This window comes from Chamaea fasciata, unplaced genomic scaffold (genome assembly GCF_029207755.1).
Source record: "Chamaea fasciata isolate MVZ Bird 193981 ecotype frontalis unplaced genomic scaffold, bChaFas1.0.hap1 SCAF_3, whole genome shotgun sequence".
NCBI classification, from domain to species: Eukaryota; Metazoa; Chordata; class Aves; order Passeriformes; family Sylviidae; genus Chamaea; species Chamaea fasciata.
The window spans coordinates 28001354-28029252 of record NW_027094088.1 but is presented as its reverse complement, the minus strand read 5'-3'; the positions used below and the strand labels follow the sequence as shown (position 1 = coordinate 28029252).

The 27899-nt window shown below is 55.5% G+C and overlaps 2 protein-coding genes and 1 pseudogene across 2 annotated transcripts; all 3 read right to left on the bottom strand.

Annotated features, from left to right (window-relative positions):
* Positions 1 to 421: 421 nt before the first annotated feature.
* On the bottom strand, positions 422 to 6156 carry LOC136287487 (acrosin-like; annotated as a pseudogene).
* A 1132-nt stretch (positions 6157 to 7288) lies between these two features.
* LOC136287486 (acrosin-like) lies at positions 7289 to 9527 on the bottom strand. The gene is made up of 5 exons (XM_066180278.1): positions 9457 to 9527; positions 8956 to 9198; positions 8375 to 8640; positions 7980 to 8125; positions 7289 to 7477 (listed from the first exon to the last, which is right to left on the bottom strand). The coding sequence occupies exons 1-5, from the start codon at positions 9525 to 9527 to the stop codon at positions 7289 to 7291; spliced, it is 915 nt and encodes a 304-aa protein (XP_066036375.1).
* Positions 9528 to 14158: 4631 nt separating this feature from the next.
* Positions 14159 to 16397, bottom strand: LOC136287485 (acrosin-like). The gene is made up of 5 exons (XM_066180277.1): positions 16327 to 16397; positions 15826 to 16068; positions 15245 to 15510; positions 14850 to 14995; positions 14159 to 14347 (listed from the first exon to the last, which is right to left on the bottom strand). The coding sequence occupies exons 1-5, from the start codon at positions 16395 to 16397 to the stop codon at positions 14159 to 14161; spliced, it is 915 nt and encodes a 304-aa protein (XP_066036374.1).
* Positions 16398 to 27899: the final 11502 nt, after the last annotated feature.

Here is a 27899-nt window from a genome sequence, read left to right as displayed (position 1 = left end):
CATTTGAGCACTGTCCCCAAGGTGTCTGCTTTTGTCCTATCCCCTTCCTAGGCTTGGTGTACCGGGTTCCTCCAGCCCATGGTGGCTCAGGGCACTCTCCTCTCTGACCAGGCACACTGGTGCTCTCTGGAGCCACTCTGTCCCTTTGTGCCTCAGGCTCATTCTGCAGGTGCCGAAGGTGGCACTTGTTGCCCTTCCCAGGAATTGGAATTACACCGAAAAGATGGTTCCCTGTGAACAAAGCTAGCTTTATTTCAACAATTAGATCAACTCCAGTGTTTGCCTGCACACCGGAGAGAAATGTGGGTGGGACAGAGCAGGGTTTTGACACTGAGGCTGCCTTTGGATCAGCAGGCATTGCCCCAGCAGGAAAGGGCTGTGGTGCACTGCAGCCTGCCCTGGATCCTGCCTGTCCTGCTGCTCAGGAAGCACTTTCAGCGGTGTGGTATGCACGCATGTTGTAGTCAATCCAGTGATAGAAGTGCCGAGTGGAGATGTAGATTCCAGGCTGCTTTGGTCTGGCGCAGCCTTCTCCCCAGCTGGTTATGCCGACAACCCACCAGTACTCGGCGGTGTTGTCCTTGCACATGAGAGGACCACCACTGTCGCCCTGCAATAGAGCAGAGAGGATTAAGGTGGTGTTGAGTGGCCCCTGCCAGCACCGGGGCTGTCTCCTCTTCTCTCACAGCCCCTGCCAGAACTGTATTCCAGGCAGAGGAAGGCTCTCCTCAGAGGCTGGAGCCTCCAGAGCCTTGGCTGTGAATGGCTTGGGGTCCTGTAGGGTAGGGCTCTCTGTGTCCTCTCTGCACAAGGCAGGAGTCCTGGATGTGCAGAGCATGGATGTTTGGCACCCGGATCTCTGCGCTGCCGAGAGCGCTAGCTGGGCTTTCTGGGCTTTCTGGCACAAGGGGGGCACTGGGCAAGTAGGAGTGGATGGGGAGTGTGTAGGAAGCCCCCCCCCCCCCCCCCCAGCAGCTGGGGGGGAGCTGGGGCTGGGAGGGTGACCGGGAGAACTGGCCGGGGCAAAGCAGACCCTGGGCTGTGTTTGGGCAGCGCTGCCAGGGCTGCTGGTGCTGCTGGGGGCTGAGAGGCTCGTGACACATTCATACCTGGCAGGCGTCGATGGCGCCCTGTGGGTAACCAGCACACAAGTTGTAGGGGTGGACTTTCCCTGCATACCAGTCACTGCTGTTGCAGAGCTGGGAATTGATGAGCTGGACCTTGGCCTCCTGCAGGCGACCACGTGAACCTTGAGCTGTGAGCAGAGAAAGCAATAAGCCCTCAGCACCCCCATGTCAGTTCTCCTTCCCCGTCTGAGGGGAATCCCTGTCCCTTGGGCACGGCTTTCCCTCCGCAGAGGCGCTAGGGCACGGTGTCCCTGCTTCCCGCCTTTGGGGAGCAGGCCAGGCCCATCTCTGCACCGGGCTACGTCCTTCAGCCTGGCTTTGGACTCTGCTGTGAGGAAGCCCAAACCCTCTCCCCACTGCACTTAGCTGGAACTCACATCTTGCAGTGGTGGAACCCCAGCCAGCGATCCAGCAGTTGTTGAGCTTTGAGACTTCTAGGGCGGGGTCAGCCAGACAGGCCAGCTGGATGTAGGCGCTGCACTGGACAGAACCGTCCAGTTGCAGCAGGGCAATGTCGTAGCTGAAGTCGGCACGCTTGTAGTAGGGGTGAACCACCACCTGCTTCACGTTGCGAACTACGGCCCCAGGGCCCGGCTGAGTGAACTTGGTAGCTCCAAGCACCACATACAGCATGCTGATGTCACTGGAAAGAAGATGGAGAGAGGGCTGAGAGGGAGCAGAGCCATGTACCACAGCAGCCCAGCAGCTGCCTCTCTTCTGCTTGGCAAGGCAGAGAGGGAGCAGTGCTCTGGCAGGTGTGAGTGCCCTCACACACATGAGGCTGGGGGAATGTCGAGCTGGAGGCCGCTAGGAAGCCTTGGCACAAGCCCAGGCTTCTCCTGAGCAGTGTGGCAGCTGGACTGCCTGAGAGGAAAGGGGACGGGAGTAGCAGGTGGTGGCTGCTGACAGGGCACCTGCTGGTGTAGCGAGGGTGTCCCCATTCCCTGGTCTGCCTTACTCAAACTTGTCGAAGCAGTGGGCCGCCGTGAGGACCCAATCTGCAGTGATGAGGGACCCTCCACACCAATGACCCAGGTTCGGTGAAAGGGGATGTTGGATGCTGACGATCCAGGGCCAGGATGCTTCCAGAGCGCCTACTCCACCCACAATGCGTGTCATGCCGAAGTCGTAAGCTTCGTTGCCGGTGGAATAAGTCATGGGGTAGTAGTCAGGTTGCGGAGCGCGGAGGCCGCAGGAACCTCTGCAAGCAGAAAGTCATTTCCATGCTGCTGCGTGGCCTGCTGTGGCTCAGGCTGAAGCTCAGCCCTGTGCCCTCCCCACAAGCGTTTGCAGGCCCAGCAGGCCAGGGAAGCCCATGGGATGTTTGTCTGTCCAAGGAACGGAGGCTTCCCCATGGTGGGTAGGAAGCTGTGGCCCAGCCACGGGGGACAGGCGGGTCCCCTCCAGGGAAGGCCCCAAGTGTTGCCACGGCTCCCTCCCAGGGCCTGGGGCCACTTACCCGCAGGGGTACTGTATGCCGTGGGCCAGCGCGGCCACGGTCAGCAGGACGAGGAGGCCGAGCCGATTCATGGCTGCCAGAGGCACGTGTCAGCTGCAAGCACTGAGGGCTCCGTGCAGCAGCACAGCCACAGCCGCAGTGCCCGGCAGCAGCCGCGCTGCCCGTGGTGGCCCCGGCCCCGGGGCTGATGTCACTGAGGGCTGGGTTCCGTGTTTGGGGCGCTGTGGGGGCCTGTGCAACCGGGGCCCACTGGGGGAGGGGCAACACCGAATCCATGGGCCGTGGAATGGTTTGGGGTGGAAGGGACCTTGGAAATCACATAGCTCCGACTTCCTGCCATTGGTAGGGATGGATAGTTTGTACTGGAGAAGTTTGCTCAGAGCCTGGCTCAGAAGCTGTCGTTGGACAATTTGAGGGAGGATGGGACATTGAAGTACAAAGTCTTTATCAACAGGACCTGACTGAGGCAGGAACCAGAGCTCTTGATCAAAGGTTGGCCTCTGCGTGAACCTTCCAACCAAATGTTGTCGAGATCCGCTCATCGGCAAAACGTGGATTTGCCTTTCGCTAATCAGAAACTGGACAAGGCCACATCTGGCCTTCTTTTGGGATGTAGGATCACAGACAACTTCCTTGGTTCCTCCTGGAGTCCTCCAAGGCCTGGGGAGCATCCCAAGAGGAGAAAAAAACCAGATGATCCTGCACTAGAAGTTCTGGTAGCTTGTTTATTCAACAGCATAAAGATGGGCCTCTCTCGCAGCCCAGTCAGAAACCTCATTGCCTGGAGGGGAAGGCACCTGCAGGATTTCCCAGTTGCTGGCAGTGGTTCTCCAGTCCTTCACTGTGACTGACACTGGCTTCCCCCCCCGTTGATGGGCAGACCTGCATGATGGTCAAGGATTAGGGTAACTTGTGATGTGTCTCCCTTCATCACTGTAGGCAGTCTTTTACAGTAACGATTAGATGCATTGCTTAGCTTATCCTTTTCCCATTCTTTGCGGTTTTGAATTACAGTAAGTTGCATTTATTCCTGAAGTTGGTGTCTGTGTCTTCTGTGCTGACTTTGCCTACATGAAAAACAGGCATCCGCAGCTGCTCTGGGCAACCCGTGCCAGTATGTCTGCAGCCTGACAGTCAAGAATTTCTTCCCAGTATCTCATACGAAGCTACCCTCTGTCACTGTAAAGCCATTGCCCTTGTCCTTTGAGGACCTGCCCTTGTAAGAAGGGCTGCTCTCTGCTGCTTTCTTTAGGCCCCTCTTCTTGCAGGATGAGGCTGTGCAGTCTCTGAGGCCAGCAGCTGCTGAGGAATCCATTTGGGGCAGGGAGCTGGTTGTGCAGCTGCAGTGCCAGCTGCAGATTGAGCTCTGGCTGGTGGGAGTCTGGGACCAGAGACTGCCACCCTTTGCATGACAGAGGGCACAGGGAGCTGTGGCACAGGCCAGGGATTTGAACGGACCCTGAGTGCTGCAGCAGGAGCCGGTGGCTCTTTCTGGAATGTGACATCTGCGAGTCTGCTGGGGGAATGAATCCTGAGGTTGAATGGGTACGGATACCCGCTCTGACTGGCTGAGAGTGGTGTGGGTAGGGAACCAAACGGGTCACCCATCAGCTTGTTGGAGTCACCTGTGCCTCTGGAATGGTCACACAGGGGAGATTCCTCAGCATTTTGGCAGCCCAGATGGGACCTAAGGACAGTACTGCTGGAGCCTCCGTCCTGAAGAGCAGCTACTGGTGAGTTCACCTGGGACCTTTAGAGCAGGAAGGAGCCACGGGAGGAGTGTTATAATTCCATGTGCAGAGTCTGTGTAAATTATAAGCGTGGAATTGAGCCTCTCTATTGCTGTGGCATTTGCCGCAGATTCGGTGAAGTCGTGGGTAGTGGGTGGAGAAGGTGTGCGCAGCACGAGCGGTGTGAGGTGGCCACAGAGGAGTTGTGGAGGCCCCCGTAAGTTGTGAGGTAGAGGGGCTCGAGTCTCTGCTTGAAGGCTTTTGCACACAGGCACAGGGAGAACCTTGTGTCCCTCATGCCGCACAATGGGTGCCAGAGCACACACAGAAGGGGGTGGAAATCCCTTCTTGGCACGCAGAAGAGGGCTTCACATGCACCAAGGTGTTTGACGTGGTGGGAAATATCCCTGTTTTAGGTGAGGACGTGTCTGTGGCCAAAGTTGTAGAGAACTGGGAGAACTTCTTAATGGGCAGCAGAATTTTGCACACTAAGGTTGTGCCAGGATGATGGGGCAGCTCGAAGCTTGTCTCCCCTCTGGGCAGGGTAATGACCATCCCCAACCCTGAGTGACACTCTTGGACTCAGTGTCTTTAGTGAGCGGGCAGCCCCTGAAATTTACTTCAGTAAATATTTGAAGAAGCTTATGCCAGGCTGGCAGGGGCAAGTACAGATGTGGGATGATTGCTCTCAGCACAGCCCACCTTGATTAATACAAAGGGAAGAATGCCACATGCCGTGAGACAGGACTCCATTTGCCTGGAACCCAAGAAGAATATCCAGAAGCAGACGGAGTGACACCTAGCCCAAGGCATTTTGAAGCCTTCCATTAATGCGGGCGTTCAGAGCTGCAACGGCTAGCTCGGTCCTGAACACGCATTAATTGGTACAGCTCCGGTTCCTTCTTGCTGTGTGAGCCCTGGCCCTCAGGTAGAAGTGTGGCTCCGGCGTGGAAGACAGGCAGACTCTCACGTGGGTGACAAGATAGGTTGATTGCTGCCAGCTGGCCAGGTGAAAAATGACTTCTCTGGGCTCTCCTTGACCTTAAGTACCAGGGGTGTGGAGAGGGGCAGGGATTAGCCCAGGACCAATACCATGGGGGGTGGGAGTTACCAGGACAAAAAGACAGTAAGCAGGGCATCTGATACACGCTACAGGGCGGAGAAGTCATAGGCTCTGCCAATCACCCCAGCCCCCCACCAGAGTCTGGGCAGGGTTGCAGGGAGATGGACAGGAGCCACAACTAGGGAAAAACCAAAGGGGTTGGAACACGGGGTAATCTGGAACAAACCATTCTACGTAAAGTTGCAAAGTAATAATTTTCACACCGCAACATTCCAGTATATTTAGAAAGTCAGTGTTCACTTGCCTTCACCTGGAAAAGACAGCAACTGCCTTCAACAACTGTCTTCCCCGTGGCATTAGGCTGTCATTTTTTTCTTTGCCCGTCCCACCGCCCCAAATATTGAGGTTTGATTGAAAAGAGTATAAATTCTGGGGCAAATTTGTACAGTTTGTAGAGGATTTGTTAATTAGTGAGTCGAGATAAGAAGGTTCTTGCCCATCCTGTGGTGCTTATGTGCAGCACTCAGACAAGGAAGCACGGCAAGCTGCAGTTTGTGTCTGTGCAGCTGGATCTTTGACTGCTCCTTCTCTCCATTTGCCAGACTTACACAGCAACCTCATCTTCCTTGACTCCTCCCTGTCTCTGCCTTTGTCTCCTCCCAAATTTGGAGCCAAGCCCAGGGATCTTTTTCCCATGGCTCCCAGGCTTGGCCCTCCCTGCCTGTGAACAGCCTCGGTGTTGCAGCTGCTGTTGGCCCACTCACTTTGGCCTTCCATGGCATTCCCGGTGTGCTCTCCTACTGTTTCTGCCAGGTTCCTCTCCCCAGAATGAGCCCAGCTCTTCCTTTGAGTATCTGTGAAGTGTGACCGCCCAGCACATCAGTCCCCCTTTACTACCTGTGAACTCTGGCCCTGCCTTAGGGCACTGGTGACGGGCCTTAAGCTTTAGCTTTCCTAGTTTCAGATTCTGTGCTGCTTAGGGGTGTAGTTCTGAGCCTCGCATTAAGTGCTAGTAGGCTCTTTTCATAGAGTAAGTAGACAAACAAATCCTTTTCCTGCTGAGGACCAAGGACAACTTTCAGGCCAACAGCATAAACAACAGCGGACTGAAGAGAGAAAACAAGAAGGATGAGACCCCACAACCCGAAGCTGCAATTGGACAATTAAACCCCAATATGCAAATGGACCAAAACTTAATAAAAACTTAAGATCTTGTGACCCGGCAGCCATTTTGTGGCCATTATTTGTCCAACTTGTGGATAGCCCTGATCAGGCTCCTGTCCTGGCCAAGGTGGATTCTGGAGGCCTTTCAAAAAATACCTACTTCCTTTTTTATCTCTGTCCAATCTCTGTTTCAGGTCAGCCCTCCCAAGCCATCACTGGCAGTCCACTCAGGAGGCAGGAGCTTCCCTTGTCATGCTTGGGACTGTCTCTGGTCTGTTCTCTTTGCCCAAGCCTACACCAGGCCCTAAATCATCAGCCCACGGGCATTTGAGCACTGTCCCCAAGGTGTCTGCTTTTGTCCTATCCCCTTCCTAGGCTTGGTGTACCGGGTTCCTCCAGCCCATGGTGGCTCAGGGCACTCTCCTCTCTGACCAGGCACACTGGTGCTCTCTGGAGCCACTCTGTCCCTTTGTGCCTCAGGCTCATTCTGCAGGTGCCGAAGGTGGCACTTGTTGCCCTTCCCAGGAATTGGAATTACACCGAAAAGATGGTTCCCTGTGAACAAAGCTAGCTTTATTTCAACAATTAGATCAACTCCAGTGTTTGCCTGCACACCGGAGAGAAATGTGGGTGGGACAGAGCAGGGTTTTGACACTGAGGCTGCCTTTGGATCAGCAGGCATTGCCCCAGCAGGAAAGGGCTGTGGTGCACTGCAGCCTGCCCTGGATCCTGCCTGTCCTGCTGCTCAGGAAGCACTTTCAGCGGTGTGGTATGCACGCATGTTGTAGTCAATCCAGTGATAGAAGTGCCGAGTGGAGATGTAGATTCCAGGCTGCTTTGGTCTGGCGCAGCCTTCTCCCCAGCTGGTTATGCCGACAACCCACCAGTACTCGGCGGTGTTGTCCTTGCACATGAGAGGACCACCACTGTCGCCCTGCAATAGAGCAGAGAGGATTAAGGTGGTGTTGAGTGGCCCCTGCCAGCACCGGGGCTGTCTCCTCTTCTCTCACAGCCCCTGCCAGAACTGTATTCCAGGCAGAGGAAGGCTCTCCTCAGAGGCTGGAGCCTCCAGAGCCTTGGCTGTGAATGGCTTGGGGTCCTGTAGGGTAGGGCTCTCTGTGTCCTCTCTGCACAAGGCAGGAGTCCTGGATGTGCAGAGCATGGATGTTTGGCACCCGGATCTCTGCGCTGCCGAGAGCGCTAGCTGGGCTTTCTGGGCTTTCTGGCACAAGGGGGGCACTGGGCAAGTAGGAGTGGATGGGGAGTGTGTAGGAAGCCCCCCCCCCCCCCCCCTCCCAGCAGCTGGGGGGGAGCTGGGGCTGGGAGGGTGACCGGGAGAACTGGCCGGGGCAAAGCAGACCCTGGGCTGTGTTTGGGCAGCGCTGCCAGGGCTGCTGGTGCTGCTGGGGGCTGAGAGGCTCGTGACACATTCATACCTGGCAGGCGTCGATGGCGCCCTGTGGGTAACCAGCACACAAGTTGTAGGGGTGGACTTTCCCTGCATACCAGTCACTGCTGTTGCAGAGCTGGGAATTGATGAGCTGGACCTTGGCCTCCTGCAGGCGACCACGTGAACCTTGAGCTGTGAGCAGAGAAAGCAATAAGCCCTCAGCACCCCCATGTCAGTTCTCCTTCCCCGTCTGAGGGGAATCCCTGTCCCTTGGGCACGGCTTTCCCTCCGCAGAGGCGCTAGGGCACGGTGTCCCTGCTTCCCGCCTTTGGGGAGCAGGCCAGGCCCATCTCTGCACCGGGCTACGTCCTTCAGCCTGGCTTTGGACTCTGCTGTGAGGAAGCCCAAACCCTCTCCCCACTGCACTTAGCTGGAACTCACATCTTGCAGTGGTGGAACCCCAGCCAGCGATCCAGCAGTTGTTGAGCTTTGAGACTTCTAGGGCGGGGTCAGCCAGACAGGCCAGCTGGATGTAGGCGCTGCACTGGACAGAACCGTCCAGTTGCAGCAGGGCAATGTCGTAGCTGAAGTCGGCACGCTTGTAGTAGGGGTGAACCACCACCTGCTTCACGTTGCGAACTACGGCCCCAGGGCCCGGCTGAGTGAACTTGGTAGCTCCAAGCACCACATACAGCATGCTGATGTCACTGGAAAGAAGATGGAGAGAGGGCTGAGAGGGAGCAGAGCCATGTACCACAGCAGCCCAGCAGCTGCCTCTCTTCTGCTTGGCAAGGCAGAGAGGGAGCAGTGCTCTGGCAGGTGTGAGTGCCCTCACACACATGAGGCTGGGGGAATGTCGAGCTGGAGGCCGCTAGGAAGCCTTGGCACAAGCCCAGGCTTCTCCTGAGCAGTGTGGCAGCTGGACTGCCTGAGAGGAAAGGGGACGGGAGTAGCAGGTGGTGGCTGCTGACAGGGCACCTGCTGGTGTAGCGAGGGTGTCCCCATTCCCTGGTCTGCCTTACTCAAACTTGTCGAAGCAGTGGGCCGCCGTGAGGACCCAATCTGCAGTGATGAGGGACCCTCCACACCAATGACCCAGGTTCGGTGAAAGGGGATGTTGGATGCTGACGATCCAGGGCCAGGATGCTTCCAGAGCGCCTACTCCACCCACAATGCGTGTCATGCCGAAGTCGTAAGCTTCGTTGCCGGTGGAATAAGTCATGGGGTAGTAGTCAGGTTGCGGAGCGCGGAGGCCGCAGGAACCTCTGCAAGTAGAAAGTCATTTCCATGCTGCTGCGTGGCCTGCTGTGGCTCAGGCTGAAGCTCAGCCCTGTGCCCTCCCCACAAGCGTTTGCAGGCCCAGCAGGCCAGGGAAGCCCATGGGATGTTTGTCTGTCCAAGGAACGGAGGCTTCCCCATGGTGGGTAGGAAGCTGTGGCCCAGACACAGGGGACAGGCGGGTCCCCTCCAGGGAAGGCCCCAAGTGTTGCCACGGCTCCCTCCCAGGGCCTGGGGCCACTTACCCGCAGGGGTACTGTATGCCGTGGGCCAGCGCGGCCACGGTCAGCAGGACGAGGAGGCCGAGCCGATTCATGGCTGCCAGAGGCACGTGTCAGCTGCAAGCACTGAGGGCTCCGTGCAGCAGCACAGCCACAGCCGCAGTGCCCGGCAGCAGCCGCGCTGCCCGTGGTGGCCCCGGCCCCGGGGCTGATGTCACTGAGGGCTGGGTTCCGTGTTTGGGGCGCTGTGGGGGCCTGTGCAACCGGGGCCCACTGGGGGAGGGGCAACACCGAATCCATGGGCCGTGGAATGGTTTGGGGTGGAAGGGACCTTGGAAATCACATAGCTCCGACTTCCTGCCATTGGTAGGGATGGATAGTTTGTACTGGAGAAGTTTGCTCAGAGCCTGGCTCAGAAGCTGTCGTTGGACAATTTGAGGGAGGATGGGACATTGAAGTACAAAGTCTTTATCAACAGGACCTGACTGAGGCAGGAACCAGAGCTCTTGATCAAAGGTTGGCCTCTGCGTGAACCTTCCAACCAAATGTTGTCGAGATCCGCTCATCGGCAAAACGTGGATTTGCCTTTCGCTAATCAGAAACTGGACAAGGCCACATCTGGCCTTCTTTTGGGATGTAGGATCACAGACAACTTCCTTGGTTCCTCCTGGAGTCCTCCAAGGCCTGGGGAGCATCCCAAGAGGAGAAAAAAACCAGATGATCCTGCACTAGAAGTTCTGGTAGCTTGTTTATTCAACAGCATAAAGATGGGCCTCTCTCGCAGCCCAGTCAGAAACCTCATTGCCTGGAGGGGAAGGCACCTGCAGGATTTCCCAGTTGCTGGCAGTGGTTCTCCAGTCCTTCACTGTGACTGACACTGGCTTCCCCCCCCGTTGATGGGCAGACCTGCATGATGGTCAAGGATTAGGGTAACTTGTGATGTGTCTCCCTTCATCACTGTAGGCAGTCTTTTACAGTAACGATTAGATGCATTGCTTAGCTTATCCTTTTCCCATTCTTTGCGGTTTTGAATTACAGTAAGTTGCATTTATTCCTGAAGTTGGTGTCTGTGTCTTCTGTGCTGACTTTGCCTACATGAAAAACAGGCATCCGCAGCTGCTCTGGGCAACCCGTGCCAGTATGTCTGCAGCCTGACAGTCAAGAATTTCTTCCCAGTATCTCATACGAAGCTACCCTCTGTCGCTGTAAAGCCATTGCCCTTGTCCTTTGAGGACCTGCCCTTGTAAGAAGGGCTGCTCTCTGCTGCTTTCTTTAGGCCCCTCTTCTTGCAGGATGAGGCTGTGCAGTCTCTGAGGCCAGCAGCTGCTGAGGAATCCATTTGGGGCAGGGAGCTGGTTGTGCAGCTGCAGTGCCAGCTGCAGATTGAGCTCTGGCTGGTGGGAGTCTGGGACCAGAGACTGCCACCCTTTGCATGACAGAGGGCACAGGGAGCTGTGGCACAGGCCAGGGATTTGAACGGACCCTGAGTGCTGCAGCAGGAGCCGGTGGCTCTTTCTGGAATGTGACATCTGCGAGTCTGCTGGGGGAATGAATCCTGAGGTTGAATGGGTACGGATACCCGCTCTGACTGGCTGAGAGTGGTGTGGGTAGGGAATCAAACGGGTCACCCATCAGCTTGTTGGAGTCACCTGTGCCTCTGGAATGGTCACACAGGGGAGATTCCTCAGCATTTTGGCAGCCCAGATGGGACCTAAGGACAGTACTGCTGGAGCCTCCGTCCTGAAGAGCAGCTACTGGTGAGTTCACCTGGGACCTTTAGAGCAGGAAGGAGCCACGGGAGGAGTGTTATAATTCCATGTGCAGAGTCTGTGTAAATTATAAGCGTGGAATTGAGCCTCTCTATTGCTGTGGCATTTGCCGCAGATTCGGTGAAGTCGTGGGTAGTGGGTGGAGAAGGTGTGCGCAGCACGAGCGGTGTGAGGTGGCCACAGAGGAGTTGTGGAGGCCCCCGTAAGTTGTGAGGTAGAGGGGCTCGAGTCTCTGCTTGAAGGCTTTTGCACACAGGCACAGGGAGAACCTTGTGTCCCTCATGCCGCACAATGGGTGCCAGAGCACACACAGAAGGGGGTGGAAATCCCTTCTTGGCACGCAGAAGAGGGCTTCACATGCACCAAGGTGTTTGACGTGGTGGGAAATATCCCTGTTTTAGGTGAGGACGTGTCTGTGGCCAAAGTTGTAGAGAACTGGGAGAACTTCTTAATGGGCAGCAGAATTTTGCACACTAAGGTTGTGCCAGGATGATGGGGCAGCTCGAAGCTTGTCTCCCCTCTGGGCAGGGTAATGACCATCCCCAACCCTGAGTGACACTCTTGGACTCAGTGTCTTTAGTGAGCGGGCAGCCCCTGAAATTTACTTCAGTAAATATTTGAAGAAGCTTATGCCAGGCTGGCAGGGGCAAGTACAGATGTGGGATGATTGCTCTCAGCACAGCCCACCTTGATTAATACAAAGGGAAGAATGCCACATGCCGTGAGACAGGACTCCATTTGCCTGGAACCCAAGAAGAATATCCAGAAGCAGACGGAGTGACACCTAGCCCAAGGCATTTTGAAGCCTTCCATTAATGCGGGCGTTCAGAGCTGCAACGGCTAGCTCGGTCCTGAACACGCATTAATTGGTACAGCTCCGGTTCCTTCTTGCTGTGTGAGCCCTGGCCCTCAGGTAGAAGTGTGGCTCCGGCGTGGAAGACAGGCAGACTCTCACGTGGGTGACAAGATAGGTTGATTGCTGCCAGCTGGCCAGGTGAAAAATGACTTCTCTGGGCTCTCCTTGACCTTAAGTACCAGGGGTGTGGAGAGGGGCAGGGATTAGCCCAGGACCAATACCATGGGGGGTGGGAGTTACCAGGACAAAAAGACAGTACGCAGGGCATCTGATACACGCTACAGGGCGGAGAAGTCATAGGCTCTGCCAATCACCCCAGCCCCCCACCAGAGTCTGGGCAGGGTTGCAGGGAGATGGACAGGAGCCACAACTAGGGAAAAACCAAAGGGGTTGGAACACGGGGTAATCTGGAACAAACCATTCTACGTAAAGTTGCAAAGTAATAATTTTCACACCGCAACATTCCAGTATATTTAGAAAGTCAGTGTTCACTTGCCTTCACCTGGAAAAGACAGCAACTGCCTTCAACAACTGTCTTCCCCGTGGCATTAGGCTGTCATTTTTTTCTTTGCCCGTCCCACCGCCCCAAATATTGAGGTTTGATTGAAAAGAGTATAAATTCTGGGGCAAATTTGTACAGTTTGTAGAGGATTTGTTAATTAGTGAGTCGAGATAAGAAGGTTCTTGCCCATCCTGTGGTGCTTATGTGCAGCACTCAGACAAGGAAGCACGGCAAGCTGCAGTTTGTGTCTGTGCAGCTGGATCTTTGACTGCTCCTTCTCTCCATTTGCCAGACTTACACAGCAACCTCATCTTCCTTGACTCCTCCCTGTCTCTGCCTTTGTCTCCTCCCAAATTTGGAGCCAAGCCCAGGGATCTTTTTCCCATGGCTCCCAGGCTTGGCCCTCCCTGCCTGTGAACAGCCTCGGTGTTGCAGCTGCTGTTGGCCCACTCACTTTGGCCTTCCATGGCATTCCCGGTGTGCTCTCCTACTGTTTCTGCCAGGTTCCTCTCCCCAGAATGAGCCCAGCTCTTCCTTTGAGTATCTGTGAAGTGTGACCGCCCAGCACATCAGTCCCCCTTTACTACCTGTGAACTCTGGCCCTGCCTTAGGGCACTGGTGACGGGCCTTAAGCTTTAGCTTTCCTAGTTTCAGATTCTGTGCTGCTTAGGGGTGTAGTTCTGAGCCTCGCATTAAGTGCTAGTAGGCTCTTTTCATAGAGTAAGTAGACAAACAAATCCTTTTCCTGCTGAGGACCAAGGACAACTTTCAGGCCAACAGCATAAACAACAGCGGACTGAAGAGAGAAAACAAGAAGGATGAGACCCCACAACCCGAAGCTGCAATTGGACAATTAAACCCCAATATGCAAATGGACCAAAACTTAATAAAAACTTAAGATCTTGTGACCCGGCAGCCATTTTGTGGCCATTATTTGTCCAACTTGTGGATAGCCCTGATCAGGCTCCTGTCCTGGCCAAGGTGGATTCTGGAGGCCTTTCAAGAAATACCTACTTCCTTTTTTATCTCTGTCCAATCTCTGTTTCAGGTCAGCCCTCCCAAGCCATCACTGGCAGTCCACTCAGGAGGCAGGAGCTTCCCTTGTCATGCTTGGGACTGTCTCTGGTCTGTTCTCTTTGCCCAAGCCTACACCAGGCCCTAAATCATCAGCCCACGGGCATTTGAGCACTGTCCCCAAGGTGTCTGCTTTTGTCCTATCCCCTTCCTAGGCTTGGTGTACCGGGTTCCTCCAGCCCATGGTGGCTCAGGGCACTCTCCTCTCTGACCAGGCACACTGGTGCTCTCTGGAGCCACTCTGTCCCTTTGTGCCTCAGGCTCATTCTGCAGGTGCCGAAGGTGGCACTTGTTGCCCTTCCCAGGAATTGGAATTACACCGAAAAGATGGTTCCCTGTGAACAAAGCTAGCTTTATTTCAACAATTAGATCAACTCCAGTGTTTGCCTGCACACCGGAGAGAAATGTGGGTGGGACAGAGCAGGGTTTTGACACTGAGGCTGCCTTTGGATCAGCAGGCATTGCCCCAGCAGGAAAGGGCTGTGGTGCACTGCAGCCTGCCCTGGATCCTGCCTGTCCTGCTGCTCAGGAAGCACTTTCAGCGGTGTGGTATGCACGCATGTTGTAGTCAATCCAGTGATAGAAGTGCCGAGTGGAGATGTAGATTCCAGGCTGCTTTGGTCTGGCGCAGCCTTCTCCCCAGCTGGTTATGCCGACAACCCACCAGTACTCGGCGGTGTTGTCCTTGCACATGAGAGGACCACCACTGTCGCCCTGCAATAGAGCAGAGAGGATTAAGGTGGTGTTGAGTGGCCCCTGCCAGCACCGGGGCTGTCTCCTCTTCTCTCACAGCCCCTGCCAGAACTGTATTCCAGGCAGAGGAAGGCTCTCCTCAGAGGCTGGAGCCTCCAGAGCCTTGGCTGTGAATGGCTTGGGGTCCTGTAGGGTAGGGCTCTCTGTGTCCTCTCTGCACAAGGCAGGAGTCCTGGATGTGCAGAGCATGGATGTTTGGCACCCGGATCTCTGCGCTGCCGAGAGCGCTAGCTGGGCTTTCTGGGCTTTCTGGCACAAGGGGGGCACTGGGCAAGTAGGAGTGGATGGGGAGTGTGTAGGAAGCCCCCCCCCCCCCCCCCTCCCAGCAGCTGGGGGGGAGCTGGGGCTGGGAGGGTGACCGGGAGAACTGGCCGGGGCAAAGCAGACCCTGGGCTGTGTTTGGGCAGCGCTGCCAGGGCTGCTGGTGCTGCTGGGGGCTGAGAGGCTCGTGACACATTCATACCTGGCAGGCGTCGATGGCGCCCTGTGGGTAACCAGCACACAAGTTGTAGGGGTGGACTTTCCCTGCATACCAGTCACTGCTGTTGCAGAGCTGGGAATTGATGAGCTGGACCTTGGCCTCCTGCAGGCGACCACGTGAACCTTGAGCTGTGAGCAGAGAAAGCAATAAGCCCTCAGCACCCCCATGTCAGTTCTCCTTCCCCGTCTGAGGGGAATCCCTGTCCCTTGGGCACGGCTTTCCCTCCGCAGAGGCGCTAGGGCACGGTGTCCCTGCTTCCCGCCTTTGGGGAGCAGGCCAGGCCCATCTCTGCACCGGGCTACGTCCTTCAGCCTGGCTTTGGACTCTGCTGTGAGGAAGCCCAAACCCTCTCCCCACTGCACTTAGCTGGAACTCACATCTTGCAGTGGTGGAACCCCAGCCAGCGATCCAGCAGTTGTTGAGCTTTGAGACTTCTAGGGCGGGGTCAGCCAGACAGGCCAGCTGGATGTAGGCGCTGCACTGGACAGAACCGTCCAGTTGCAGCAGGGCAATGTCGTAGCTGAAGTCGGCACGCTTGTAGTAGGGGTGAACCACCACCTGCTTCACGTTGCGAACTACGGCCCCAGGGCCCGGCTGAGTGAACTTGGTAGCTCCAAGCACCACATACAGCATGCTGATGTCACTGGAAAGAAGATGGAGAGAGGGCTGAGAGGGAGCAGAGCCATGTACCACAGCAGCCCAGCAGCTGCCTCTCTTCTGCTTGGCAAGGCAGAGAGGGAGCAGTGCTCTGGCAGGTGTGAGTGCCCTCACACACATGAGGCTGGGGGAATGTCGAGCTGGAGGCCGCTAGGAAGCCTTGGCACAAGCCCAGGCTTCTCCTGAGCAGTGTGGCAGCTGGACTGCCTGAGAGGAAAGGGGACGGGAGTAGCAGGTGGTGGCTGCTGACAGGGCACCTGCTGGTGTAGCGAGGGTGTCCCCATTCCCTGGTCTGCCTTACTCAAACTTGTCGAAGCAGTGGGCCGCCGTGAGGACCCAATCTGCAGTGATGAGGGACCCTCCACACCAATGACCCAGGTTCGGTGAAAGGGGATGTTGGATGCTGACGATCCAGGGCCAGGATGCTTCCAGAGCGCCTACTCCACCCACAATGCGTGTCATGCCGAAGTCGTAAGCTTCGTTGCCGGTGGAATAAGTCATGGGGTAGTAGTCAGGTTGCGGAGCGCGGAGGCCGCAGGAACCTCTGCAAGTAGAAAGTCATTTCCATGCTGCTGCGTGGCCTGCTGTGGCTCAGGCTGAAGCTCAGCCCTGTGCCCTCCCCACAAGCGTTTGCAGGCCCAGCAGGCCAGGGAAGCCCATGGGATGTTTGTCTGTCCAAGGAACGGAGGCTTCCCCATGGTGGGTAGGAAGCTGTGGCCCAGACACAGGGGACAGGCGGGTCCCCTCCAGGGAAGGCCCCAAGTGTTGCCACGGCTCCCTCCCAGGGCCTGGGGCCACTTACCCGCAGGGGTACTGTATGCCGTGGGCCAGCGCGGCCACGGTCAGCAGGACGAGGAGGCCGAGCCGATTCATGGCTGCCAGAGGCACGTGTCAGCTGCAAGCACTGAGGGCTCCGTGCAGCAGCACAGCCACAGCCGCAGTGCCCGGCAGCAGCCGCGCTGCCCGTGGTGGCCCCGGCCCCGGGGCTGATGTCACTGAGGGCTGGGTTCCGTGTTTGGGGCGCTGTGGGGGCCTGTGCAACCGGGGCCCACTGGGGGAGGGGCAACACCGAATCCATGGGCCGTGGAATGGTTTGGGGTGGAAGGGACCTTGGAAATCACATAGCTCCGACTTCCTGCCATTGGTAGGGATGGATAGTTTGTACTGGAGAAGTTTGCTCAGAGCCTGGCTCAGAAGCTGTCGTTGGACAATTTGAGGGAGGATGGGACATTGAAGTACAAAGTCTTTATCAACAGGACCTGACTGAGGCAGGAACCAGAGCTCTTGATCAAAGGTTGGCCTCTGCGTGAACCTTCCAACCAAATGTTGTCGAGATCCGCTCATCGGCAAAACGTGGATTTGCCTTTCGCTAATCAGAAACTGGACAAGGCCACATCTGGCCTTCTTTTGGGATGTAGGATCACAGACAACTTCCTTGGTTCCTCCTGGAGTCCTCCAAGGCCTGGGGAGCATCCCAAGAGGAGAAAAAAACCAGATGATCCTGCACTAGAAGTTCTGGTAGCTTGTTTATTCAACAGCATAAAGATGGGCCTCTCTCGCAGCCCAGTCAGAAACCTCATTGCCTGGAGGGGAAGGCACCTGCAGGATTTCCCAGTTGCTGGCAGTGGTTCTCCAGTCCTTCACTGTGACTGACACTGGCTTCCCCCCCCGTTGATGGGCAGACCTGCATGATGGTCAAGGATTAGGGTAACTTGTGATGTGTCTCCCTTCATCACTGTAGGCAGTCTTTTACAGTAACGATTAGATGCATTGCTTAGCTTATCCTTTTCCCATTCTTTGCGGTTTTGAATTACAGTAAGTTGCATTTATTCCTGAAGTTGGTGTCTGTGTCTTCTGTGCTGACTTTGCCTACATGAAAAACAGGCATCCGCAGCTGCTCTGGGCAACCCGTGCCAGTATGTCTGCAGCCTGACAGTCAAGAATTTCTTCCCAGTATCTCATACGAAGCTACCCTCTGTCGCTGTAAAGCCATTGCCCTTGTCCTTTGAGGACCTGCCCTTGTAAGAAGGGCTGCTCTCTGCTGCTTTCTTTAGGCCCCTCTTCTTGCAGGATGAGGCTGTGCAGTCTCTGAGGCCAGCAGCTGCTGAGGAATCCATTTGGGGCAGGGAGCTGGTTGTGCAGCTGCAGTGCCAGCTGCAGATTGAGCTCTGGCTGGTGGGAGTCTGGGACCAGAGACTGCCACCCTTTGCATGACAGAGGGCACAGGGAGCTGTGGCACAGGCCAGGGATTTGAACGGACCCTGAGTGCTGCAGCAGGAGCCGGTGGCTCTTTCTGGAATGTGACATCTGCGAGTCTGCTGGGGGAATGAATCCTGAGGTTGAATGGGTACGGATACCCGCTCTGACTGGCTGAGAGTGGTGTGGGTAGGGAATCAAACGGGTCACCCATCAGCTTGTTGGAGTCACCTGTGCCTCTGGAATGGTCACACAGGGGAGATTCCTCAGCATTTTGGCAGCCCAGATGGGACCTAAGGACAGTACTGCTGGAGCCTCCGTCCTGAAGAGCAGCTACTGGTGAGTTCACCTGGGACCTTTAGAGCAGGAAGGAGCCACGGGAGGAGTGTTATAATTCCATGTGCAGAGTCTGTGTAAATTATAAGCGTGGAATTGAGCCTCTCTATTGCTGTGGCATTTGCCGCAGATTCGGTGAAGTCGTGGGTAGTGGGTGGAGAAGGTGTGCGCAGCACGAGCGGTGTGAGGTGGCCACAGAGGAGTTGTGGAGGCCCCCGTAAGTTGTGAGGTAGAGGGGCTCGAGTCTCTGCTTGAAGGCTTTTGCACACAGGCACAGGGAGAACCTTGTGTCCCTCATGCCGCACAATGGGTGCCAGAGCACACACAGAAGGGGGTGGAAATCCCTTCTTGGCACGCAGAAGAGGGCTTCACATGCACCAAGGTGTTTGACGTGGTGGGAAATATCCCTGTTTTAGGTGAGGACGTGTCTGTGGCCAAAGTTGTAGAGAACTGGGAGAACTTCTTAATGGGCAGCAGAATTTTGCACACTAAGGTTGTGCCAGGATGATGGGGCAGCTCGAAGCTTGTCTCCCCTCTGGGCAGGGTAATGACCATCCCCAACCCTGAGTGACACTCTTGGACTCAGTGTCTTTAGTGAGCGGGCAGCCCCTGAAATTTACTTCAGTAAATATTTGAAGAAGCTTATGCCAGGCTGGCAGGGGCAAGTACAGATGTGGGATGATTGCTCTCAGCACAGCCCACCTTGATTAATACAAAGGGAAGAATGCCACATGCCGTGAGACAGGACTCCATTTGCCTGGAACCCAAGAAGAATATCCAGAAGCAGACGGAGTGACACCTAGCCCAAGGCATTTTGAAGCCTTCCATTAATGCGGGCGTTCAGAGCTGCAACGGCTAGCTCGGTCCTGAACACGCATTAATTGGTACAGCTCCGGTTCCTTCTTGCTGTGTGAGCCCTGGCCCTCAGGTAGAAGTGTGGCTCCGGCGTGGAAGACAGGCAGACTCTCACGTGGGTGACAAGATAGGTTGATTGCTGCCAGCTGGCCAGGTGAAAAATGACTTCTCTGGGCTCTCCTTGACCTTAAGTACCAGGGGTGTGGAGAGGGGCAGGGATTAGCCCAGGACCAATACCATGGGGGGTGGGAGTTACCAGGACAAAAAGACAGTACGCAGGGCATCTGATACACACTACAGGGCGGAGAAGTCATAGGCTCTGCCAATCACCCCAGCCCCCCACCAGAGTCTGGGCAGGGTTGCAGGGAGATGGACAGGAGCCACAACTAGGGAAAAACCAAAGGGGTTGGAACACGGGGTAATCTGGAACAAACCATTCTACGTAAAGTTGCAAAGTAATAATTTTCACACCGCAACATTCCAGTATATTTAGAAAGTCAGTGTTCACTTGCCTTCACCTGGAAAAGACAGCAACTGCCTTCAACAACTGTCTTCCCCGTGGCATTAGGCTGTCATTTTTTTCTTTGCCCGTCCCACCGCCCCAAATATTGAGGTTTGATTGAAAAGAGTATAAATTCTGGGGCAAATTTGTACAGTTTGTAGAGGATTTGTTAATTAGTGAGTCGAGATAAGAAGGTTCTTGCCCATCCTGTGGTGCTTATGTGCAGCACTCAGACAAGGAAGCACGGCAAGCTGCAGTTTGTGTCTGTGCAGCTGGATCTTTGACTGCTCCTTCTCTCCATTTGCCAGACTTACACAGCAACCTCATCTTCCTTGACTCCTCCCTGTCTCTGCCTTTGTCTCCTCCCAAATTTGGAGCCAAGCCCAGGGATCTTTTTCCCATGGCTCCCAGGCTTGGCCCTCCCTGCCTGTGAACAGCCTCGGTGTTGCAGCTGCTGTTGGCCCACTCACTTTGGCCTTCCATGGCATTCCCGGTGTGCTCTCCTACTGTTTCTGCCAGGTTCCTCTCCCCAGAATGAGCCCAGCTCTTCCTTTGAGTATCTGTGAAGTGTGACCGCCCAGCACATCAGTCCCCCTTTACTACCTGTGAACTCTGGCCCTGCCTTAGGGCACTGGTGACGGGCCTTAAGCTTTAGCTTTCCTAGTTTCAGATTCTGTGCTGCTTAGGGGTGTAGTTCTGAGCCTCGCATTAAGTGCTAGTAGGCTCTTTTCATAGAGTAAGTAGACAAACAAATCCTTTTCCTGCTGAGGACCAAGGACAACTTTCAGGCCAACAGCATAAACAACAGCGGACTGAAGAGAGAAAACAAGAAGGATGAGACCCCACAACCCGAAGCTGCAATTGGACAATTAAACCCCAATATGCAAATGGACCAAAACTTAATAAAAACTTAAGATCTTGTGACCCGGCAGCCATTTTGTGGCCATTATTTGTCCAACTTGTGGATAGCCCTGATCAGGCTCCTGTCCTGGCCAAGGTGGATTCTGGAGGCCTTTCAAGAAATACCTACTTCCTTTTTTATCTCTGTCCAATCTCTGTTTCAGGTCAGCCCTCCCAAGCCATCACTGGCAGTCCACTCAGGAGGCAGGAGCTTCCCTTGTCATGCTTGGGACTGTCTCTGGTCTGTTCTCTTTGCCCAAGCCTACACCAGGCCCTAAATCATCAGCCCACGGGCATTTGAGCACTGTCCCCAAGGTGTCTGCTTTTGTCCTATCCCCTTCCTAGGCTTGGTGTACCGGGTTCCTCCAGCCCATGGTGGCTCAGGGCACTCTCCTCTCTGACCAGGCACACTGGTGCTCTCTGGAGCCACTCTGTCCCTTTGTGCCTCAGGCTCATTCTGCAGGTGCCGAAGGTGGCACTTGTTGCCCTTCCCAGGAATTGGAATTACACCGAAAAGATGGTTCCCTGTGAACAAAGCTAGCTTTATTTCAACAATTAGATCAACTCCAGTGTTTGCCTGCACACCGGAGAGAAATGTGGGTGGGACAGAGCAGGGTTTTGACACTGAGGCTGCCTTTGGATCAGCAGGCATTGCCCCAGCAGGAAAGGGCTGTGGTGCACTGCAGCCTGCCCTGGATCCTGCCTGTCCTGCTGCTCAGGAAGCACTTTCAGCGGTGTGGTATGCACGCATGTTGTAGTCAATCCAGTGATAGAAGTGCCGAGTGGAGATGTAGATTCCAGGCTGCTTTGGTCTGGCGCAGCCTTCTCCCCAGCTGGTTATGCCGACAACCCACCAGTACTCGGCGGTGTTGTCCTTGCACATGAGAGGACCACCACTGTCGCCCTGCAACAGAGCAGAGAGGATTAAGGTGGTGTTGAGTGGCCCCTGCCAGCACCGGGGCTGTCTCCTCTTCTCTCACAGCCCCTGCCAGAACTGTATTCCAGGCAGAGGAAGGCTCTCCTCAGAGGCTGGAGCCTCCAGAGCCTTGGCTGTGAATGGCTTGGGGTCCTGTAGGGTAGGGCTCTCTGTGTCCTCTCTGCACAAGGCAGGAGTCCTGGATGTGCAGAGCATGGATGTTTGGCACCCGGATCTCTGCGCTGCCGAGAGCGCTAGCTGGGCTTTCTGGGCTTTCTGGCACAAGGGGGGCACTGGGCAAGTAGGAGTGGATGGGGAGTGTGTAGGAAGCCCCCCCCCCCCCCCCCCCCCAGCAGCTGGGGGGGAGCTGGGGCTGGGAGGGTGACCGGGAGAACTGGCCGGGGCAAAGCAGACCCTGGGCTGTGTTTGGGCAGCGCTGCCAGGGCTGCTGGTGCTGCTGGGGGCTGAGAGGCTCGTGACACATTCATACCTGGCAGGCGTCGATGGCGCCCTGTGGGTAACCAGCACACAAGTTGTAGGGGTGGACTTTCCCTGCATACCAGTCACTGCTGTTGCAGAGCTGGGAATTGATGAGCTGGACCTTGGCCTCCTGCAGGCGACCACGTGAACCTTGAGCTGTGAGCAGAGAAAGCAATAAGCCCTCAGCACCCCCATGTCAGTTCTCCTTCCCCGTCTGAGGGGAATCCCTGTCCCTTGGCACGGCTTTCCCTCCGCAGAGGCGCTAGGGCACGGTGTCCCTGCTTCCCCGCCTTTGGGGAGCAGGCCAGGCCCATCTCTGCACCGGGCTACGTCCTTCAGCCTGGCTTTGGACTCTGCTGTGAGGAAGCCCAAACCCTCTCCCCACTGCACTTAGCTGGAACTCACATCTTGCAGTGGTGGAACCCCAGCCAGCGATCCAGCAGTTGTTGAGCTTTGAGACTTCTAGGGCGGGGTCAGCCAGACAGGCCAGCTGGATGTAGGCGCTGCACTGGACAGAACCGTCCAGTTGCAGCAGGGCAATGTCGTAGCTGAAGTCGGCACGCTTGTAGTAGGGGTGAACCACCACCTGCTTCACGTTGCGAACTACGGCCCCAGGGCCCGGCTGAGTGAACTTGGTAGCTCCAAGCACCACATACAGCATGCTGATGTCACTGGAAAGAAGATGGAGAGAAGGGCTGAGAGGGAGCAGAGCCATGTACCACAGCAGCCCAGCAGCTGCCTCTCTTCTGCTTGGCAAGGCAGAGAGGGAGCAGTGCTCTGGCAGGTGTGAGTGCCCTCACACACATGAGGCTGGGGGAATGTCGAGCTGGAGGCCGCTAGGAAGCCTTGGCACAAGCCCAGGCTTCTCCTGAGCAGTGTGGCAGCTGGACTGCCTGAGAGGAAAGGGGACGGGAGTAGCAGGTGGTGGCTGCTGACAGGGCACCTGCTGGTGTAGCGAGGGTGTCCCCATTCCCTGGTCTGCCTTACTCAAACTTGTCGAAGCAGTGGGCCGCCGTGAGGACCCAATCTGCAGTGATGAGGGACCCTCCACACCAATGACCCAGGTTCGGTGAAAGGGGATGTTGGATGCTGACGATCCAGGGCCAGGATGCTTCCAGAGCGCCTACTCCACCCACAATGCGTGTCATGCCAAAGTCGTAAGCTTCGTTGCCGGTGGAATAAGTCATGGGGTAGTAGTCAGGTTGCGGAGCGCGGAGGCCGCAGGAACCTCTGCAAGTAGAAAGTCATTTCCATGCTGCTGCGTGGCCTGCTGTGGCTCAGGCTGAAGCTCAGCCCTGTGCCCTCCCCACAAGCGTTTGCAGGCCCAGCAGGCCAGGGAAGCCCATGGGATGTTTGTCTGTCCAAGGAACGGAGGCTTCCCCATGGTGGGTAGGAAGCTGTGGCCCAGACACAGGGGACAGGCGGGTCCCCTCCAGGGAAGGCCCCAAGTGTTGCCACGGCTCCCTCCCAGGGCCTGGGGCCACTTACCCGCAGGGGTACTGTATGCCGTGGGCCAGCGCGGCCACGGTCAGCAGGACGAGGAGGCCGAGCCGATTCATGGCTGCCAGAGGCACGTGTCAGCTGCAAGCACTGAGGGCTCCGTGCAGCAGCACAGCCACAGCCGCAGTGCCCGGCAGCAGCCGCGCTGCCCGTGGTGGCCCCGGCCCCGGGGCTGATGTCACTGAGGGCTGGGTTCCGTGTTTGGGGCGCTGTGGGGGCCTGTGCAACCGGGGCCCACTGGGGGAGGGGCAACACCGAATCCATGGGCCGTGGAATGGTTTGGGGTGGAAGGGACCTTGGAAATCACATAGCTCCGACTTCCTGCCATTGGTAGGGATGGATAGTTTGTACTGGAGAAGTTTGCTCAGAGCCTGGCTCAGAAGCTGTCGTTGGACAATTTGAGGGAGGATGGGACATTGAAGTACAAAGTCTTTATCAACAGGACCTGACTGAGGCAGGAACCAGAGCTCTTGATCAAAGGTTGGCCTCTGCGTGAACCTTCCAACCAAATGTTGTCGAGATCCGCTCATCGGCAAAACGTGGATTTGCCTTTCGCTAATCAGAAACTGGACAAGGCCACATCTGGCCTTCTTTTGGGATGTAGGATCACAGACAACTTCCTTGGTTCCTCCTGGAGTCCTCCAAGGCCTGGGGAGCATCCCAAGAGGAGAAAAAAACCAGATGATCCTGCACTAGAAGTTCTGGTAGCTTGTTTATTCAACAGCATAAAGATGGGCCTCTCTCGCAGCCCAGTCAGAAACCTCATTGCCTGGAGGGGAAGGCACCTGCAGGATTTCCCAGTTGCTGGCAGTGGTTCTCCAGTCCTTCACTGTGACTGACACTGGCTTCCCCCCCCGTTGATGGGCAGACCTGCATGATGGTCAAGGATTAGGGTAACTTGTGATGTGTCTCCCTTCATCACTGTAGGCAGTCTTTTACAGTAACGATTAGATGCATTGCTTAGCTTATCCTTTTCCCATTCTTTGCGGTTTTGAATTACAGTAAGTTGCATTTATTCCTGAAGTTGGTGTCTGTGTCTTCTGTGCTGACTTTGCCTACATGAAAAACAGGCATCCGCAGCTGCTCTGGGCAACCCGTGCCAGTATGTCTGCAGCCTGACAGTCAAGAATTTCTTCCCAGTATCTCATACGAAGCTACCCTCTGTCGCTGTAAAGCCATTGCCCTTGTCCTTTGAGGACCTGCCCTTGTAAGAAGGGCTGCTCTCTGCTGCTTTCTTTAGGCCCCTCTTCTTGCAGGATGAGGCTGTCCAGTCTCTGAGGCCAGCAGCTGCTGAGGAATCCATTTGGGGCAGGGAGCTGGTTGTGCAGCTGCAGTGCCAGCTGCAGATTGAGCTCTGGCTGGTGGGAGTCTGGGACCAGAGACTGCCACCCTTTGCATGACAGAGGGCACAGGGAGCTGTGGCACAGGCCAGGGATTTGAACGGACCCTGAGTGCTGCAGCAGGAGCCGGTGGCTCTTTCTGGAATGTGACATCTGCGAGTCTGCTGGGGGAATGAATCCTGAGGTTGAATGGGTACGGATACCCGCTCTGACTGGCTGAGAGTGGTGTGGGTAGGGAATCAAACGGGTCACCCATCAGCTTGTTGGAGTCACCTGTGCCTCTGGAATGGTCACACAGGGGAGATTCCTCAGCATTTTGGCAGCCCAGATGGGACCTAAGGACAGTACTGCTGGAGCCTCCGTCCTGAAGAGCAGCTACTGGTGAGTTCACCTGGGACCTTTAGAGCAGGAAGGAGCCACGGGAGGAGTGTTATAATTCCATGTGCAGAGTCTGTGTAAATTATAAGCGTGGAATTGAGCCTCTCTATTGCTGTGGCATTTGCCGCAGATTCGGTGAAGTCGTGGGTAGTGGGTGGAGAAGGTGTGCGCAGCACGAGCGGTGTGAGGTGGCCACAGAGGAGTTGTGGAGGCCCCCGTAAGTTGTGAGGTAGAGGGGCTCGAGTCTCTGCTTGAAGGCTTTTGCACACAGGCACAGGGAGAACCTTGTGTCCCTCATGCCGCACAATGGGTGCCAGAGCACACACAGAAGGGGGTGGAAATCCCTTCTTGGCACGCAGAAGAGGGCTTCACATGCACCAAGGTGTTTGACGTGGTGGGAAATATCCCTGTTTTAGGTGAGGACGTGTCTGTGGCCAAAGTTGTAGAGAACTGGGAGAACTTCTTAATGGGCAGCAGAATTTTGCACACTAAGGTTGTGCCAGGATGATGGGGCAGCTCGAAGCTTGTCTCCCCTCTGGGCAGGGTAATGACCATCCCCAACCCTGAGTGACACTCTTGGACTCAGTGTCTTTAGTGAGCGGGCAGCCCCTGAAATTTACTTCAGTAAATATTTGAAGAAGCTTATGCCAGGCTGGCAGGGGCAAGTACAGATGTGGGATGATTGCTCTCAGCACAGCCCACCTTGATTAATACAAAGGGAAGAATGCCACATGCCGTGAGACAGGACTCCATTTGCCTGGAACCCAAGAAGAATATCCAGAAGCAGACGGAGTGACACCTAGCCCAAGGCATTTTGAAGCCTTCCATTAATGCGGGCGTTCAGAGCTGCAACGGCTAGCTCGGTCCTGAACACGCATTAATTGGTACAGCTCCGGTTCCTTCTTGCTGTGTGAGCCCTGGCCCTCAGGTAGAAGTGTGGCTCTGGCGTGGAAGACAGGCAGACTCTCACGTGGGTGACAAGATAGGTTGATTGCTGCCAGCTGGCCAGGTGAAAAATGACTTCTCTGGGCTCTCCTTGACCTTAAGTACCAGGGGTGTCGAGAGGGGCAGGGATTAGCCCAGGACCAATACCATGGGGGGTGGGAGTTACCAGGACAAAAAGACAGTACGCAGGGCATCTGATACACACTACAGGGCGGAGAAGTCATAGGCTCTGCCAATCACCCCAGCCCCCCACCAGAGTCTGGGCAGGGTTGCAGGGAGATGGACAGGAGCCACAACTAGGGAAAAACCAAAGGGGTTGGAACACGGGGTAATCTGGAACAAACCATTCTACGTAAAGTTGCAAAGTAATAATTTTCACACCGCAACATTCCAGTATATTTAGAAAGTCAGTGTTCACTTGCCTTCACCTGGAAAAGACAGCAACTGCCTTCAACAACTGTCTTCCCCGTGGCATTAGGCTGTCATTTTTTTCTTTGCCCGTCCCACCGCCCCAAATATTGAGGTTTGATTGAAAAGAGTATAAATTCTGGGGCAAATTTGTACAGTTTGTAGAGGATTTGTTAATTAGTGAGTCGAGATAAGAAGGTTCTTGCCCATCCTGTGGTGCTTATGTGCAGCACTCAGACAAGGAAGCACGGCAAGCTGCAGTTTGTGTCTGTGCAGCTGGATCTTTGACTGCTCCTTCTCTCCATTTGCCAGACTTACACAGCAACCTCATCTTCCTTGACTCCTCCCTGTCTCTGCCTTTGTCTCCTCCCAAATTTGGAGCCAAGCCCAGGGATCTTTTCCCCATGGCTCCCAGGCTTGGCCCTCCCTGCCTGGGAACAGCCTCGGTGTTGCAGCTGCTGTTGGCCCACTCACTTTGGCCTTCCATGGCATTCCCGGTGTGCTCTCCTACTGTTTCTGCCAGGTTCCTCTCCCCAGAATGAGCCCAGCTCTTCCTTTGAGTATCTGTGAAGTGTGACCGCCCAGCACATCAGTCCCCCTTTACTACCTGTGAACTCTGGCTCTGCCTTAGGGCACTGGTGACGGGCCTTAAGCTTTAGCTTTCCTAGTTTCAGATTCTGTGCTGCTTAGGGGTGTAGTTCTGAGCCTCGCATTAAGTGCTAGTAGGCTCTTTTCATAGAGTAAGTAGACAAACAAATCCTTTTCCTGCTGAGGACCAAGGACAACTTTCAGGCCAACAGCATAAACAACAGCGGACTGAAGAGAGAAAACAAGAAGGATGAGACCCCACAACCCGAAGCTGCAATTGGACAATTAAACCCCAATATGCAAATGGACTAAAACTTAATAAAAACTTAAGATCTTGTGACCCGGCAGCCATTTTGTGGCCATTATTTGTCCAACTTGTGGATAGCCCTGATCAGGCTCCTGTCCTGGCCAAGGTGGATTCTGGAGGCCTTTCAAGAAATACCTACTTCCTTTTTTATCTCTGTCCAATCTCTGTTTCAGGTCAGCCCTCCCAAGCCATCACTGGCAGTCCACTCAGGAGGCAGGAGCTTCCCTTGTCATGCTTGGGACTGTCTCTGGTCTGTTCTCTTTGCCCAAGCCTACACCAGGCCCTAAATCATCAGCCCACGGGCATTTGAGCACTGTCCCCAAGGTGTCTGCTTTTGTCCTATCCCCTTCCTAGGCTTGGTGTACCGGGTTCCTCCAGCCCATGGTGGCTCAGGGCACTCTCCTCTCTGACCAGGCACACTGGTGCTCTCTGGAGCCACTCTGTCCCTTTGTGCCTCAGGCTCATTCTGCAGGTGCCGAAGGTGGCACTTGTTGCCCTTCCCAGGAATTGGAATTACACCGAAAAGATGGTTCCCTGTGAACAAAGCTAGCTTTATTTCAACAATTAGATCAACTCCAGTGTTTGCCTGCACACCGGAGAGAAATGTGGGCGGGACAGAGCAGGGTTTTGACACTGAGGCTGCCTTTGGATCAGCAGGCATTGCCCCAGCAGGAAAGGGCTGTGGTGCACTGCAGCCTGCCCTGGATCCTGCCTGTCCTGCTGC